This window comes from Eriocheir sinensis, chromosome 7, assembly GCF_024679095.1.
Source record: "Eriocheir sinensis breed Jianghai 21 chromosome 7, ASM2467909v1, whole genome shotgun sequence".
Classification (NCBI taxonomy): Eukaryota; Metazoa; Arthropoda; class Malacostraca; order Decapoda; family Varunidae; genus Eriocheir; species Eriocheir sinensis.
The window spans coordinates 24,061,682-24,073,794 of record NC_066515.1 but is presented as its reverse complement, the minus strand read 5'-3'; the positions used below and the strand labels follow the sequence as shown (position 1 = coordinate 24,073,794).

The following is a 12,113-nucleotide window of genomic DNA, read 5'->3' as shown; positions in this document are numbered from 1 at the left end:
ATTATAGAAACATGCATATACAGAACCGTTAATCAATTCATTACCTCATTTTCCTTTTCAAATTAATATAGTCTTGTTTAGATAAATCAAATAAATCACTCAAAACATACCCCAAATTATGCTTATATTCTTATTAAGTGGCGTTAATTTTAGATGATTTAGAGCATGCAAGCAACGCCCCCACACCTTCATAATCTCCCCGTGCATGCGATATAAATAAAAAGGCAATTGACTCCTTGAACGCCCTCAGTCTCAAGAGCGTTACAGTCAAGTAGATGTGGCATTAATTCTCACTTAAGCGGTCGTTTCCCCCGTCACGTGACCACCATGCACACTTAGGCGCCGGCACAGGGGGTGATAAAAAGGAACAGGAAAGGCGGCAATATTTACACACACACACACACACACACACACACACACACACACAAAGAAAGACATACATAAAAAAAAAGAACCAAAACTGACGCGTATCTTTCTTGTATACAATCTGAGATGCCCGCAGAGAGAGAGAGAGAGAGAGAGAGAGAGAGAGAGAGAGAGAGAGAGAGAGAGAGAGAGAGAGAGAGAGAAAAGAACCAAAACTGACACGTATCTTTCTTGTATACAATCCGAGACGTCCACAGAGAGAGAGAGAGAGAGAGAGAGAGAGAGAGAGAGAGAGAGAGAGAGAGAGAGTAAAGGATTCTCTAAAGGCAACAGTACTAACTCAGGCAGATAACACACTCAAAGGGCGGCCACAGCCATCGGGGCGAGCCTGTAAGTTAGCTCCAAGTGGCCGCCTCACACCCGCTGTCATGTAATATTTTCTCGTAACACTCAAGGAACGTAAAAATGGATGAGAGAGAGAGAGAGAGAGAGAGAGAGAGAGAGAGAGAGAGAGAGAGAGAGAGAGAGAGTGAGAGAGTTAACCCTTTCAATCCATATCCTTCTACCTTTTCTCTCCCAGGTGTGAATAAAGAAAGGAGAGTAAATGAAAGAAAAAACGAAAAAAATGGATATACGGGAATGTAAGAGCAGAGAGAGAGAGAGAGAGAGAGAGAGAGAGAGAGAGAGAGAGAGAGAGAGAGAGAGAGAGAGTAAATGAAAGAAAAAATGGAGATAAATGAAAGAAAAACGAGAGAGAGAGAGAGAGAGAGAGAGAGAGAGAGAGAGAGAGAGAGAGAGAGAGAGAGAGAGAGAATATCCACCTCGCTCAGTCCTTGTAACGCCAAATGTTGATGCAAAATAATGACTTGGAAAACGAGCGAGACCGAGACAGAGAGAGAGAGAGAGAGAGAGAGAGAGAGAGAGAGAGAGAGAGAGAGAGAGAGAGAGAGAGAGAGAGAGTATTGGACAGATTTCCCTAATTTCAGCCACGTCGTTATCTGACAGGCGTGTTTTGGCAGCGTCTTGTACGTGTTTGCGACAAATAAACGGACTGGAAAGGGGGGCAAAGGGGGACGAGGGGGGTGATGGAGGAGGCTGAGGGAAGGGGAGGGGCGGGGAGGTCAAGGGAGGGCAGGGAGTGGAGGTCAAGGGAGGGAAGGGGGGAAGGTAAAGAGAGGGAAGGAGTGGAGGGTAAAATGAGGGAAAAGGTGGAGGGAAAAGGGAGGGAATGGGTGATAAAGGGAGGGAAGGGAGAGGAGGTAAAAGGGAGGGAAGGGAGGGAGACTAAAGGGAGGGTAAAGGGATGAAATAGGAGAGAGAAAGGGAGGTTAAAGAGGAAAATGGGATAAAGAAGCAGAGAGAGAGAGAGAGAGAGAGAGGCCAGAGGGTGACGGAGGAAAATGGAAAGTAAAATAAGAGAGAAAGGTGATGGAGGAAGAGAAGGAGGGAAGCCAAACGAATGGAAAAATGAGAAAAAATAAATAATGGAGAACGAGAGAAGAGGAGATGGAGAAGTGAATTAAAAAAGGAGAGTAAGGAAGAAAGAACGAGGACGGGAAGAGAAAAACGGAGATAGAAAAGACACGTAATTCAAGAACGTAAAGAAAATGAACAGAAGAAACTATGAAGAAGGAATGAGAGAGAAAACAGAAGGAAAACAGAGATGGAAGTAAAATAAAACAGGAGGAAAAGAAACTATGAAGAAGGAATGAGAGAAAAAACAGAAGGAAAAGAGACAAATAAAATGAGACAAAAGAGAAAAAGAACAGAAGAAACGATGACGAAAAAGGAAGTGAGGAAATAAAGGAGAGAAACATAGACATAAGCAAAATAAAACAAAAGAAAAAAGAACAAATGGGGCAGGACACAAGAGGCAGAGAAATAGGGAGAGGAATAAGAGGCGATAGAGGGAAATGGGAGATCAGGGAGGGAGGATATAATGGGGAGGAGCAAGGTGACACAGGGAGGGAGTGGGGAGGATACGACAGAAAGGAAAGAGGTGTAAACTATAGACATAATTGGAGGGAAAGAAAAGAGGAAGAGAGAAAGGATAAAGGGGGGGAAAGATAAGCATGGAAGATGAAGAAGGGAAGAGACGAAAGGAGAAAACAGGACGAAGGAAAGAAAAGAGGAAGCAGGAGAGAAAGGATAAAGGAGGAAGGATAAGCATGGAAGATGAAGAAGGGAAGGGACGAAAGGAGGAAACAGGGAAGGGAAGAAATGAAAGCGGAGAAAAGTAGGAAGGAAAAAAAGAAAAGGGAGACGGAAAAGAAAGAAAAGGTAGAGATGAAGGAAAGAAACGTACATGAAAAAGTCAGAGAAGGAAGGAAAGACATGAAGACAAATAAGAAAGACTAAAGAAATGCAGATAACATAGTAGAAAGCAAAGAAAAGGGGAGGATATAGTATGCATGAAGAGTACTAACAGACAAGGTGTAGAAAAAATAAAAGAAAAACAGGAGAAGGAGGCGAGACAAGAGACATGTAGGACGGGAAGCGGCAAGAGATCAAGGCAATAAAGAAGGAGGATAGGCAAGGAGAGGATGAAGGAGACAAGGAGAGGCGGGTTATGGAGGAAAGATATAACAGACAGGGCAAGGAGGGGGAGGAGCAGGAAGGGAGGAGAGAGGAGTGAGGAAAACGGGAGGGAAAAAAGGGCAAAGAATGGAAGAGAGAGGAGACATATGGCAAAGACGAGAGAGAGAGAGAGAGAGAGAGAGAGAGAGAGAGAGAGAGAGAGAGAGAGAGAGAGAGAGAGAGAGAGATAGGGAGGAAGGAAGAGGCTAAAAAACACATGAGAGAAGGTATGGAAAGGGAAAAACAGAGAAGGGAAGAAAGGAGACACACAGGAAAGGGACAGACAGAGAGAGAAAGAGAGGCAGGGTATAGAAAGGTCAGAACAGGAAGTGAGGGCAGAGAGGAGACACGAGGCAGGGGGTAGAGGAGAGGCCAGAGGGTAAGGGGAGGACTTGGACACCGCCGGAGGACAAACAAGCCAGCGGCCGACCCTTCGAAGTCAACATTCCCGTGTGGCTCTGGTGTTAAACGGACCGACGATTCGCATGTTTTGAGGGGCGAGAGCGGCGGCCTCCTCCTCTTCCTCCTCCTCTTCCTCCTTCTCCTCCTCCTCTTGGCCAGTAGAAAATTTGGTCCAGTCAATGTTAGCGCTGAGGTTTGGGGGAATTTGATGGATTTCTTGTTGGTGATAAAAGAAAGTAAGATTATTAGTAGTATCAATAGTAGTAGTAGTAGTAGTAGTAGTAGTAGTAGTAGTAGCATCATAATCATTGACATCCTCCTCCTTACTATTACAATTACTATATATCTTTCGTTATTATTTTGTTCCGTGTTGATAACTTCCCGCAATGAAGTCTGAACCATAAACCTCGAAACACGCCGTTATTGGAAGTAAGATCATAAGCCAAACATACGCGGTAATAAACACAGGCAACTAAATATTTACAGTGAACGCGAGAAAAAGGATCTGAACAATAAAGGGAGGCGCGGCAATGTGTGTTCCGGACGTTCTAATACACGCATTTTACAGCCTGATAAACAAAGGGATTTTTACCTGTAGGCGCACGAAGCTTAACAATGCGAGGAGAGAAATGAGCAGAAGGTATTAAAAGGAAAAAAACAGGAAAGCAGAAAAGAGAGAAAGGGTATGATGAGGGAAAGAAGCGAACAGAAGGAAGTCAGAGAAGGAAGGAAAGACATGAAGGTAAATAAGGAAGAAAGAGAGGCAGAGAAACAGAAGCAGAAAATAAAGAAAAAGTAGAGATGAAATAAAGAAACGAACAGAAGGAAGTCAGAGAAGGAAGGAAAGACATGAAGGTAAATAAGGAAGAGAGGCAGAGAAACAGGTAGAAAGTAAAGAAAAGGGGAGAAAATGATAGGTATGAAGGGGACTAATAGGCAAGGTATATCCAGCCGCTGTTTCGCTCAGTAGATATTAAAACGATATAAAAAAAATAATCAGAAATACAGTTTATACACGAGTTAATCTTTTTTAAGGGGAATGTATTAAATGTTCATATGGTTAGATAGACAAACTTCAATTTCCCAAAGATAAAAATAAAAATGTCCGTTTAAATGACAAAAAATATATAAAAATTTAGAAATACAGTTTATACAAGAACAGATTTATATTTTCTAACCTGAGTTGTAAAAAAAACTTTGCTAATATATGGATGCTCCTTATCTTCGCAAAAAGGAAAGCATTTAAAGGATACTAAAGCGATATCAGAATTCAGAAAAGTTTATAAAAAAGCTAATTCATTTATTTTAATAGGGGAAGTGTATCAAATTTTCACACAATTAGATGAATAGCTAAGACTTAAATTTGCAAAGAGAAAAACATTATAGGCGTAACAAAACAAAAAATAAGAAGAAATACAACACTTCCTACACAAGCTAATTCTTTTTTTTCACGGGGGACTGGATTAAATTTCTACACGATTAGATGGATGAGTAAGACTTAAATTTGCAAGGAGAAAAACATTATAGGCGTAACTAGAAAAAAAAATAATGAGAAATACAACACTTCAAACACAAGCTAATTAATTTTTTCACGGGGGACTGGATTAAATTTGTATACGATTAGATGGATGAGTAAGACTTAAATTTGCAAAAATTTATGAGAAATACAACACTTCAAACACAAGCTAATTAATTTTTTCACGGGGGACTGGATTAAATTTGTACACGATTAGATGGATGAGTAAGACTTAAATTTGCAAGGAGAAAAACACTATAGGCGTCACTAGAAAAAAAATAATGAGAAATACAACACTTCAAACACAAGCTAATTAATTTTTTCACGGGGGACTGGATTAAATTTGTACACGATTAGATGGATGAGTAAGACTTAAATTTGCAAGGAGAAAAACACTATAGGCGTCACTAGAAAAAAAATAATGAGAAATACAACACTTCAAACACAAACTAATTTTTTTTTTTCACGGGGGACTGGATTAAATTTTCACACGATTCTAAGACTTAAATTTGCAAAGAGAAAAACACTATAGGCGTCACTAGAAAAAAGAAAAGAAAAATACAACACTTCAAACACAAGCTAATTCTTTTTTTTCAGGGGGGACTGGATTAAATTTTCACGCGATGAGACGGATGGCACTAGGAGGGACAGAGCCTGCTGGAGTTGCATGCGCCGGTGACTTCCATTAATAATTCACACCAAACACGGGCAGCGATGAGTCCAATATTTGCATGCATTATATGGCTTCTGTATAATTATGGCGCGGCATAATTCAAACACGGTGATTGATCGTAACCAGCGGGCGACAGGCCTATTCAATTATGGGTCGAGGCCAAGCTAATTTGCTGCCGCTGTTTCGCTCTTCATCAGCGGCTAAAACACGCACAGAAGAACTCATAAACTTTTGCTCCTCTCTTGAAAAGTTTCTTAGCATCTTCTTTTACCTCCTCCTCCTCCTCCTCTTGCTCTTCCTCCGTGGCCTCCTCCTCCTCCTCTGTTTTTCTTACTCTCCTACTTCCTTCTCTTTTTTTATTCATATTTTCTACCTCATTTTTCTCCTCCTTCTTATTCTCTGTTTTCCTATCCACTAATTCTTTCTTCTATTATTTTTTCTTGCTCCTTTGCCTTCAACTATTATCTTTATCATCATTTTCCTTTTTGTTTCCCCTCCGTTGTATTTTTTTTTCATTTTCCTCCTGATTCTGTTTTCTCTTCTTCCTCTTTCTCTTCTCCATCATATACTTTCTCCTCCTCCTCTTCCTCTCGCCCTCATATTTCTTCTCTTCATTTTATGTTTATGTTTTCTCCACCTTATCTTTTCCCTAACCATCATCTTCCTCCTCCCCCTCCTCCTCAAGGGCTCCTGCTGCGGGAACAAAATAGTTAACAATTTCGCCAAAAGTGTCTTGCGGATTTAGTGGGCTTTCCCTAGTCCCGGGCTGTGTTCGGGACGTCGGGAGGGCCCACCAGGGGGCTCTCATGTCGACTTTTATTTCAGGCTCGTGCAGTGTTTTTTTACGGCATCGTTCAAAGAGCCATGATTGTGAGCCACGCAGATCCTTCCCCCTCACCCTCTTCCCCGCAGCAGCCCCCTTCGCAAGCTTTCAGACCCTCCAGCCCCCACACCGATCTTTACATCCTTCACTCCCACAGATTTCAGTTTTAAGGGTCTGTTTTAGCCCCTCTGAATGCTCCCAAACATATAAGACCCCAAACCTCTTCCTACTGAACTACTACTAAAGCTCCATCTATGGTTTAATTCCTCACTCCATGTGTTTAACTTTCTAAGGTTCTAACTCCCTCACTTTATGTTTTGAAGCCCTATCTAAGGTTCTAACTCCCTCATACTATGTTTTCCAGACTAATCTAAGGCTCTAACTCCCTCACTCTATGTTTTCCAGCCCAATCTAAGGCTCTAACTCCCTCACTCAAGTTTTCCAGCCCAATTTAAGGTTCTAACTCCCTCACTCAAGTTTTCCAGATCAAAATAAAGCTTTAACTCCCTCCCTATAAGTTCTACAGTCCCAATACAAGGTTCCAACTCCCTCACTTTATGTTCTCCAAGCCCCATCTAAGGTTCTCTCTCACTCTAGATATTTTTCTAGCCCTCATCTTAAGTTCTAACTCCCCTACTCTATATGTTTTTCAATCCACATCTTAGGTTCGAACTCTATCTATAAATACTAAGGCTCTAACTCCCTTCAAAAGTCAACATAACTCAAGATCGTACGTACTCCCCACAATCAAATTTAATACCCGAAATGTTTAAGAATATGGTCCTCTCTTTCCTCCGTCCTTCCCCCTCACAGGACACAGTGTTGCCCTTAAGAGTCCTCCTGACCTCAGTCCACACGCCTTCGCACTCCTTCAGGATAAGAGTTCATGAGGCGTGCGTTAAAGTGTTTCCTCTTCTGACATTTGCGTATACAAGGGCGTAGACAAGAGTCGTCCCACGCACCCACAAGTTCTCCCACCTCTCTCTCTCTCTCTCTTTCTCTCTCCCCGCCCACGGATCCTCCACCCTCTCTCCACGACCTCTCAAAGCCCAGTCCTCCGCCCTCCTTCCCTCTCCGCGTCCTCCTTCCTCCACCTACGCCCTCCCCGCCCCTTCCCTCCGCAGGGCGTCAGCGTGGAGGGAGGGGTGGAGGAAGGAGGGGGGTGGGAGGAAGGTGGGAGACTCGCCGGCAACACGCCTGCCACCACCTTGTTCCTGCCAGCGCCGCCATCAGCCACGGTCCCTCTCTATCAGACGAGGCGGCTCCCCTCCGCCCCAACCCTCTACCCGACGCCCGCCACAATCCCGCCCTTCTGCCCTCCTCCTACAGGGCTGGGGCCTTGTGCCTGGCCCACCCGAGGCTGATAATAGCCCTAATGGCCTCCTGGACCTAGGGCGAGGGTCGGGGCGGGGTCTGGTGAGGGATAGGGCCGGAGTGGCGGGGCGCCGTGGCGGGGTGAGGGCCATCCATCTATGTGAGCTGTCGGGGCTGTCAGCCTCTGTGATTCATGGCACCCACACCGCTCCCTGCCGTCACCCGATACTTACACGCTCATACACACACGCCGCCACGCACACACACGCCACGCCGTTCATGTACGCCGCCACTGCCGCCTTCTGCGCGCCCGCGCGCTACAAATCCCTCGTGGACACACACACACACACACACACCACAAAATCGCCACAGCAGCGCCATCACGCAGCTCCTCGCCGCATCAATCTTCACCACAGGGAACAGCTGCCGCCGCTGCTAACGTCATCGGCTATTGTTATTGTGGGTCGCGGAGGAACACACACACAAAAGCCAACAAAAGCGACAAGTGTTAACAATGGGCCAACAACAGGCCAGCGTGCAGCGTGTAGCACAAATAGGAGGCCTCGGCTGATGTACGAGATATTTATGCCTATTGTAGTTTACCATCACACACACACACACACACACACACACACACACAGCAGAGGTTAAGAAATATAGAAAAACAGCTGTGTGTGTGTGTGTGTGTGTGTGTGTGTGTGTAGGCAGGTAGAGGAGGGCCGGCTAGGCGTGGAAAGGGAGGGTTAGGGCGGCAGGAGGCGGGAGATGGCAGGTAGGGTACAGGTGAACACGGCCTCCTGCTGGGGGATATAATGCTGTAGTTGGGGTGTGAATATCATATTGGCTTCCTCGGCTGCTCCCGCTCCACATGCTGCACCACCTTCCACACCACCACCACCATTACACCACCAATACCAAGAACACACACACACACACATACACACGCTATGGATGGGCGGACGTCCAGCGAACAGCCATTTGCCGCCGTGAATTACAAGCTCACACTATATATTTGCGACTATGAGCCACACCGCTTCTTATGGTAAAGTTATGGTGTCGAGTCATGGCAACGGCGTGAGAGAGAGAGAGAGAGAGAGAGAGAGACTGGTATACAAGCGGGCCCCCCAGAAGGCAGACAAGCGAGAGGGCACATCAGAAACACCCCTCCCGTCAGCACCTCTCCAACCCCCTCCTCTCCCCCCCTTTCCGCTCGGAGGGATGGACGAGGGGAGGGGTAAGGAGGAGGGGGAGGAAAGGCAGGGCTGGTGATGGTGGTGAAAGGGACGGAGGGAAGGAGGAAGAAAGGGACACCGAGAAGAAAAGTGTTGGTGGAGGAAACGTGGAAGGATTTAGCTGTAGAGAGAGGGAGGAAATAGATACACACATGTGCACGAATGTTTGTCCATGTGTTTGTGTGGATGGTGTGAGACAAGGAAGAGAAACAAGATGCAAGACAGGGCGGAGGAGGAGCTAAAATGTTGCGTTTTAATGCCGCGCGACACAATGGCTAAAGTTTTGAGTGTTTCTCTTGCTTCAGGTTGTTATTTTATGATCTTGGTCGCAGGTAATAAAGTTTTCAAGTGGTCGTGCGTCTGGTAGCGCGGCGAGGGTCCGAGGTGAGGCGGCGTGTGTCTGCCACCTCATCACGGGTGCAGACTGTGACGTCACGCCCTGGCAGCCTCCAGCTCACGCGGCCCACCAACTGCTCAGTACCAGTAGAGACACCGCCGTGTTAAGACGTTGGATTCGTGCCTCCCTGTGCTCTAGTGCTGATTGAAATATTTTTTTTTTAAGGATACAGTGTTCACAAAAATACTGCGCTAATGGTGGTTCTCGAGTCCAAAGGGATGTTGACTGCAGGCAGTAATCAATATTTACAACCGGATTACCTGTCTCCACTACCCACCACGGTAAGCCTCCGTCTGCGGGTTTGGGGACTTAGTGCGACGCGACACATTTTGGGGATAATCTTTTTTTGAGTTTTGGGTGCGCGGCGCCGCCAGGGGAGCCGTGGCCTGCCTCCTGCCGCAAGTGAGTAACACCCTTGTTCTTTTCTCTGTTACAGCTGGACGCCAAAAAATCACCCCTCGCGCTCCTGGCGCAGACATGCTCGCAGATCGGCGCGGATTCCTCCAAGCCGCTGCCCGCTGACAAAAAGAAGGACGAGGACAAGAAGGAGAAGTCGCCGCCTACGCCCCTCGAGGCCACCCGGCGCTCCCCGGCCTTCAAGCCCTACGAGAGCTCCACCAAAAAGTCCATGGTGGAGGAGGGCGGCGGGGACGACAAGCCGACGGGCGGCCGCAAAACGCCAGCAAGTCAGCCCTCCAGCGCGCGGCCGCCCTCCTCCTCCAGTGGCGGCTCCTCGGCCGCCGCCGCCAAGGAGGACAGCGGCCGCCGCAGCATCGAGGCCAGCGTGTCCTCGTCCGCCTCCACCACGCCCATCATCAGGTCCGGGCTGGAGGTGCTGGCGGGCCACCCCAAAGACGTGCCGCTGGGCACCTACCGCACGGGCATGCCGCACCTGCTGCCGCCCGGCTACCCGGGGCTGGAGAGTCACCCGGCTCTGCGCGGCGCCCACCCTGGCCTCATGCCGAGCCTAGGCTTGGCGGGGCTGCCCTCCTCCCTGGCCTCCGTCTACCCCGGCGCCTCCGCTGCCGCCCTCTACACCACCACGGGCCTGCCCTCCTCGGCAGCCCTCTCCCCTTCCCTGCTGGGCTCTTCTCCCTACCTGACCTACACCCGCGTCAAGACGGCAGGCGGCGGGGAGGCGGTGGTGCCCGTGTGCCGCGACCCCTACTGCACGGGCTGCCCCTACTCCGTGCAGAACAACCACCTGCTGCAGAGCGGCGGCGCCTGCCCGCCCTCGTGCACGCAGTGTGAACAGGCCAAGGCAGCCCTCAGCTCCCTGCCCGGCCTCTCCTCCCTGCCCTCCTCCTCCATCGTGCCCGCCTCCAGCCTCCTGCCGCCCACCTCGGTAGCCGCCGCCGCCGCAGCCTCCCTCTACTCACCCTCCGCCTCCTCCCTGCTGACGGGTCCGCATCGGCCCTACGTGTGTAACTGGATAGTGGGCGAAACCTACTGCGGGAAGCGCTTCTCCACCTCCGAGGAGCTGCTTCAGCACCTCCGCACCCACACCAGCGTCACGGCGCCAGACTCCACCTCCCTCAGCCTGCTCTCCAACCCCCTGCACGCCCACGCCGCCCTGCTGGGGTCCGCCCACTCCGCCCTCTCCCGACCCGGCATGGCCTACCCGCCCCCAGCCCTGTCCCCGCTCACCGCCAGCCGGTACCACCCTTACAGCAAGCCCACCTCCCTCACCACTACCTCCGCCCTCACGCCCACGCTGCCCGGCCTCTCCCCCTACGCCTCCGCCCTCTCGGCCTACCCGCCCGGCTACCCCTCCCCCTACGCTGGGCTGTACCCGCGGCCGCCCCTCTGATATGCTGTGGGGCGCTAGTGGGGGGGAGGTCACACTCATATCAGGTGCTATAATCAAAAGTCCCGCCCTCGAGGCCACTGTGCCAAAGCATCTGCTTTACAGTCAGCAGCCGGGCGGCGGAGGGGCCAGTAACTCTAGGGGAGAGACGCGCCCCTCCTGGGGGAGGGGGCACAGCGCCCCTTGCCCCACCCACTAAAATCTCGGCAGCATAAGACTCATCCACACCCTTTTGGCGACCACGTTTGTGCACGAGAACTGTTTGTGTTGACTGTGATAGCCTAAGTTTGTACATAACAACAATGTAAATATTTTCTCGGTGGTGAATATGTATATGAAAATTATTTGGAGTTATGCCTAATTATTATTAAATATATGAGTTTTTTAAGAGAGATCTGAAGGGTTTTAATTAACCTGGTCAAGACAGTGAGCCAGTGAAGGCTGTGAGCGCCGCGCCGAGCCGGACACAAACAGAAAAAGACAACAGACCGAGTGGAGTTGGACACACCAATCATTCATCTCAAGTGTTTTGCTGCCTTCATCATTCAACTTATCCAACATATATATATTTTTTCTCTGTGCATAAGAAACATATCTAGTCTGCTCAAAGCTGAACGGAAAAGATTGATAATATACTGTGCAAGTTTGTCTGTCCCACAACATCTCACTGCAATATATCTATGACGTGCACACAATAAAGCGGAAAGTCCACCTCACCTGTTTTATTGTGCACCGGGGAGGGGGCAGGGGGGGAGGAAGACTGACAGAGGAAGGGGAGGGAGAAAGGCAGGGAATTGGGTGTCAGGCCGAGTCAATGGCAGAGGCTGACGCCGTCCATCGCCCTCTTTGTCACCAGAGGCGTGTCCGCCGCCCTACACATCACGGTAGGGCGGGGAATAATTATAGAATAAATTAAAATATAAAATGAAATTATAAATATATAAAATAATTAAAAAATATAAAATTATATTATAAATAATATAAAATGAGAATAATAATAATGAAA

General features: G+C 48.3%; 1 protein-coding gene across 1 annotated transcript; it reads left to right on the top strand.

Annotated features, from left to right (window-relative positions):
• Positions 1-9,370: 9,370 nt before the first annotated feature.
• LOC126995146 (zinc finger protein Noc-like) lies at positions 9,371-11,818 on the top strand. The gene is made up of 2 exons (XM_050854424.1): positions 9,371-9,581; positions 9,737-11,818. Exons 1-2 carry the CDS (start codon positions 9,495-9,497, stop codon positions 11,108-11,110), a joined length of 1,461 nt encoding a protein of 486 aa, XP_050710381.1. The 5' UTR covers positions 9,371-9,494; the 3' UTR covers positions 11,111-11,818.
• The last annotated feature ends 295 nt before the right edge of the window (positions 11,819-12,113 follow it).

Bases quoted from the DNA above. Each gene is read 5' to 3' on its own strand.
- LOC126995146 (XM_050854424.1), top strand. From the start codon at position 9,495: ATGGTGGTTCTCGAGTCCAAAGGGATGTTGACTGCAGGCAGTAATCAA. The intron at 9,582-9,736 runs GTAAGCCTCCGT...TCTCTGTTACAG, and splicing joins TGTCTCCACTACCCACCACG to CTGGACGCCAAAAAATCACC.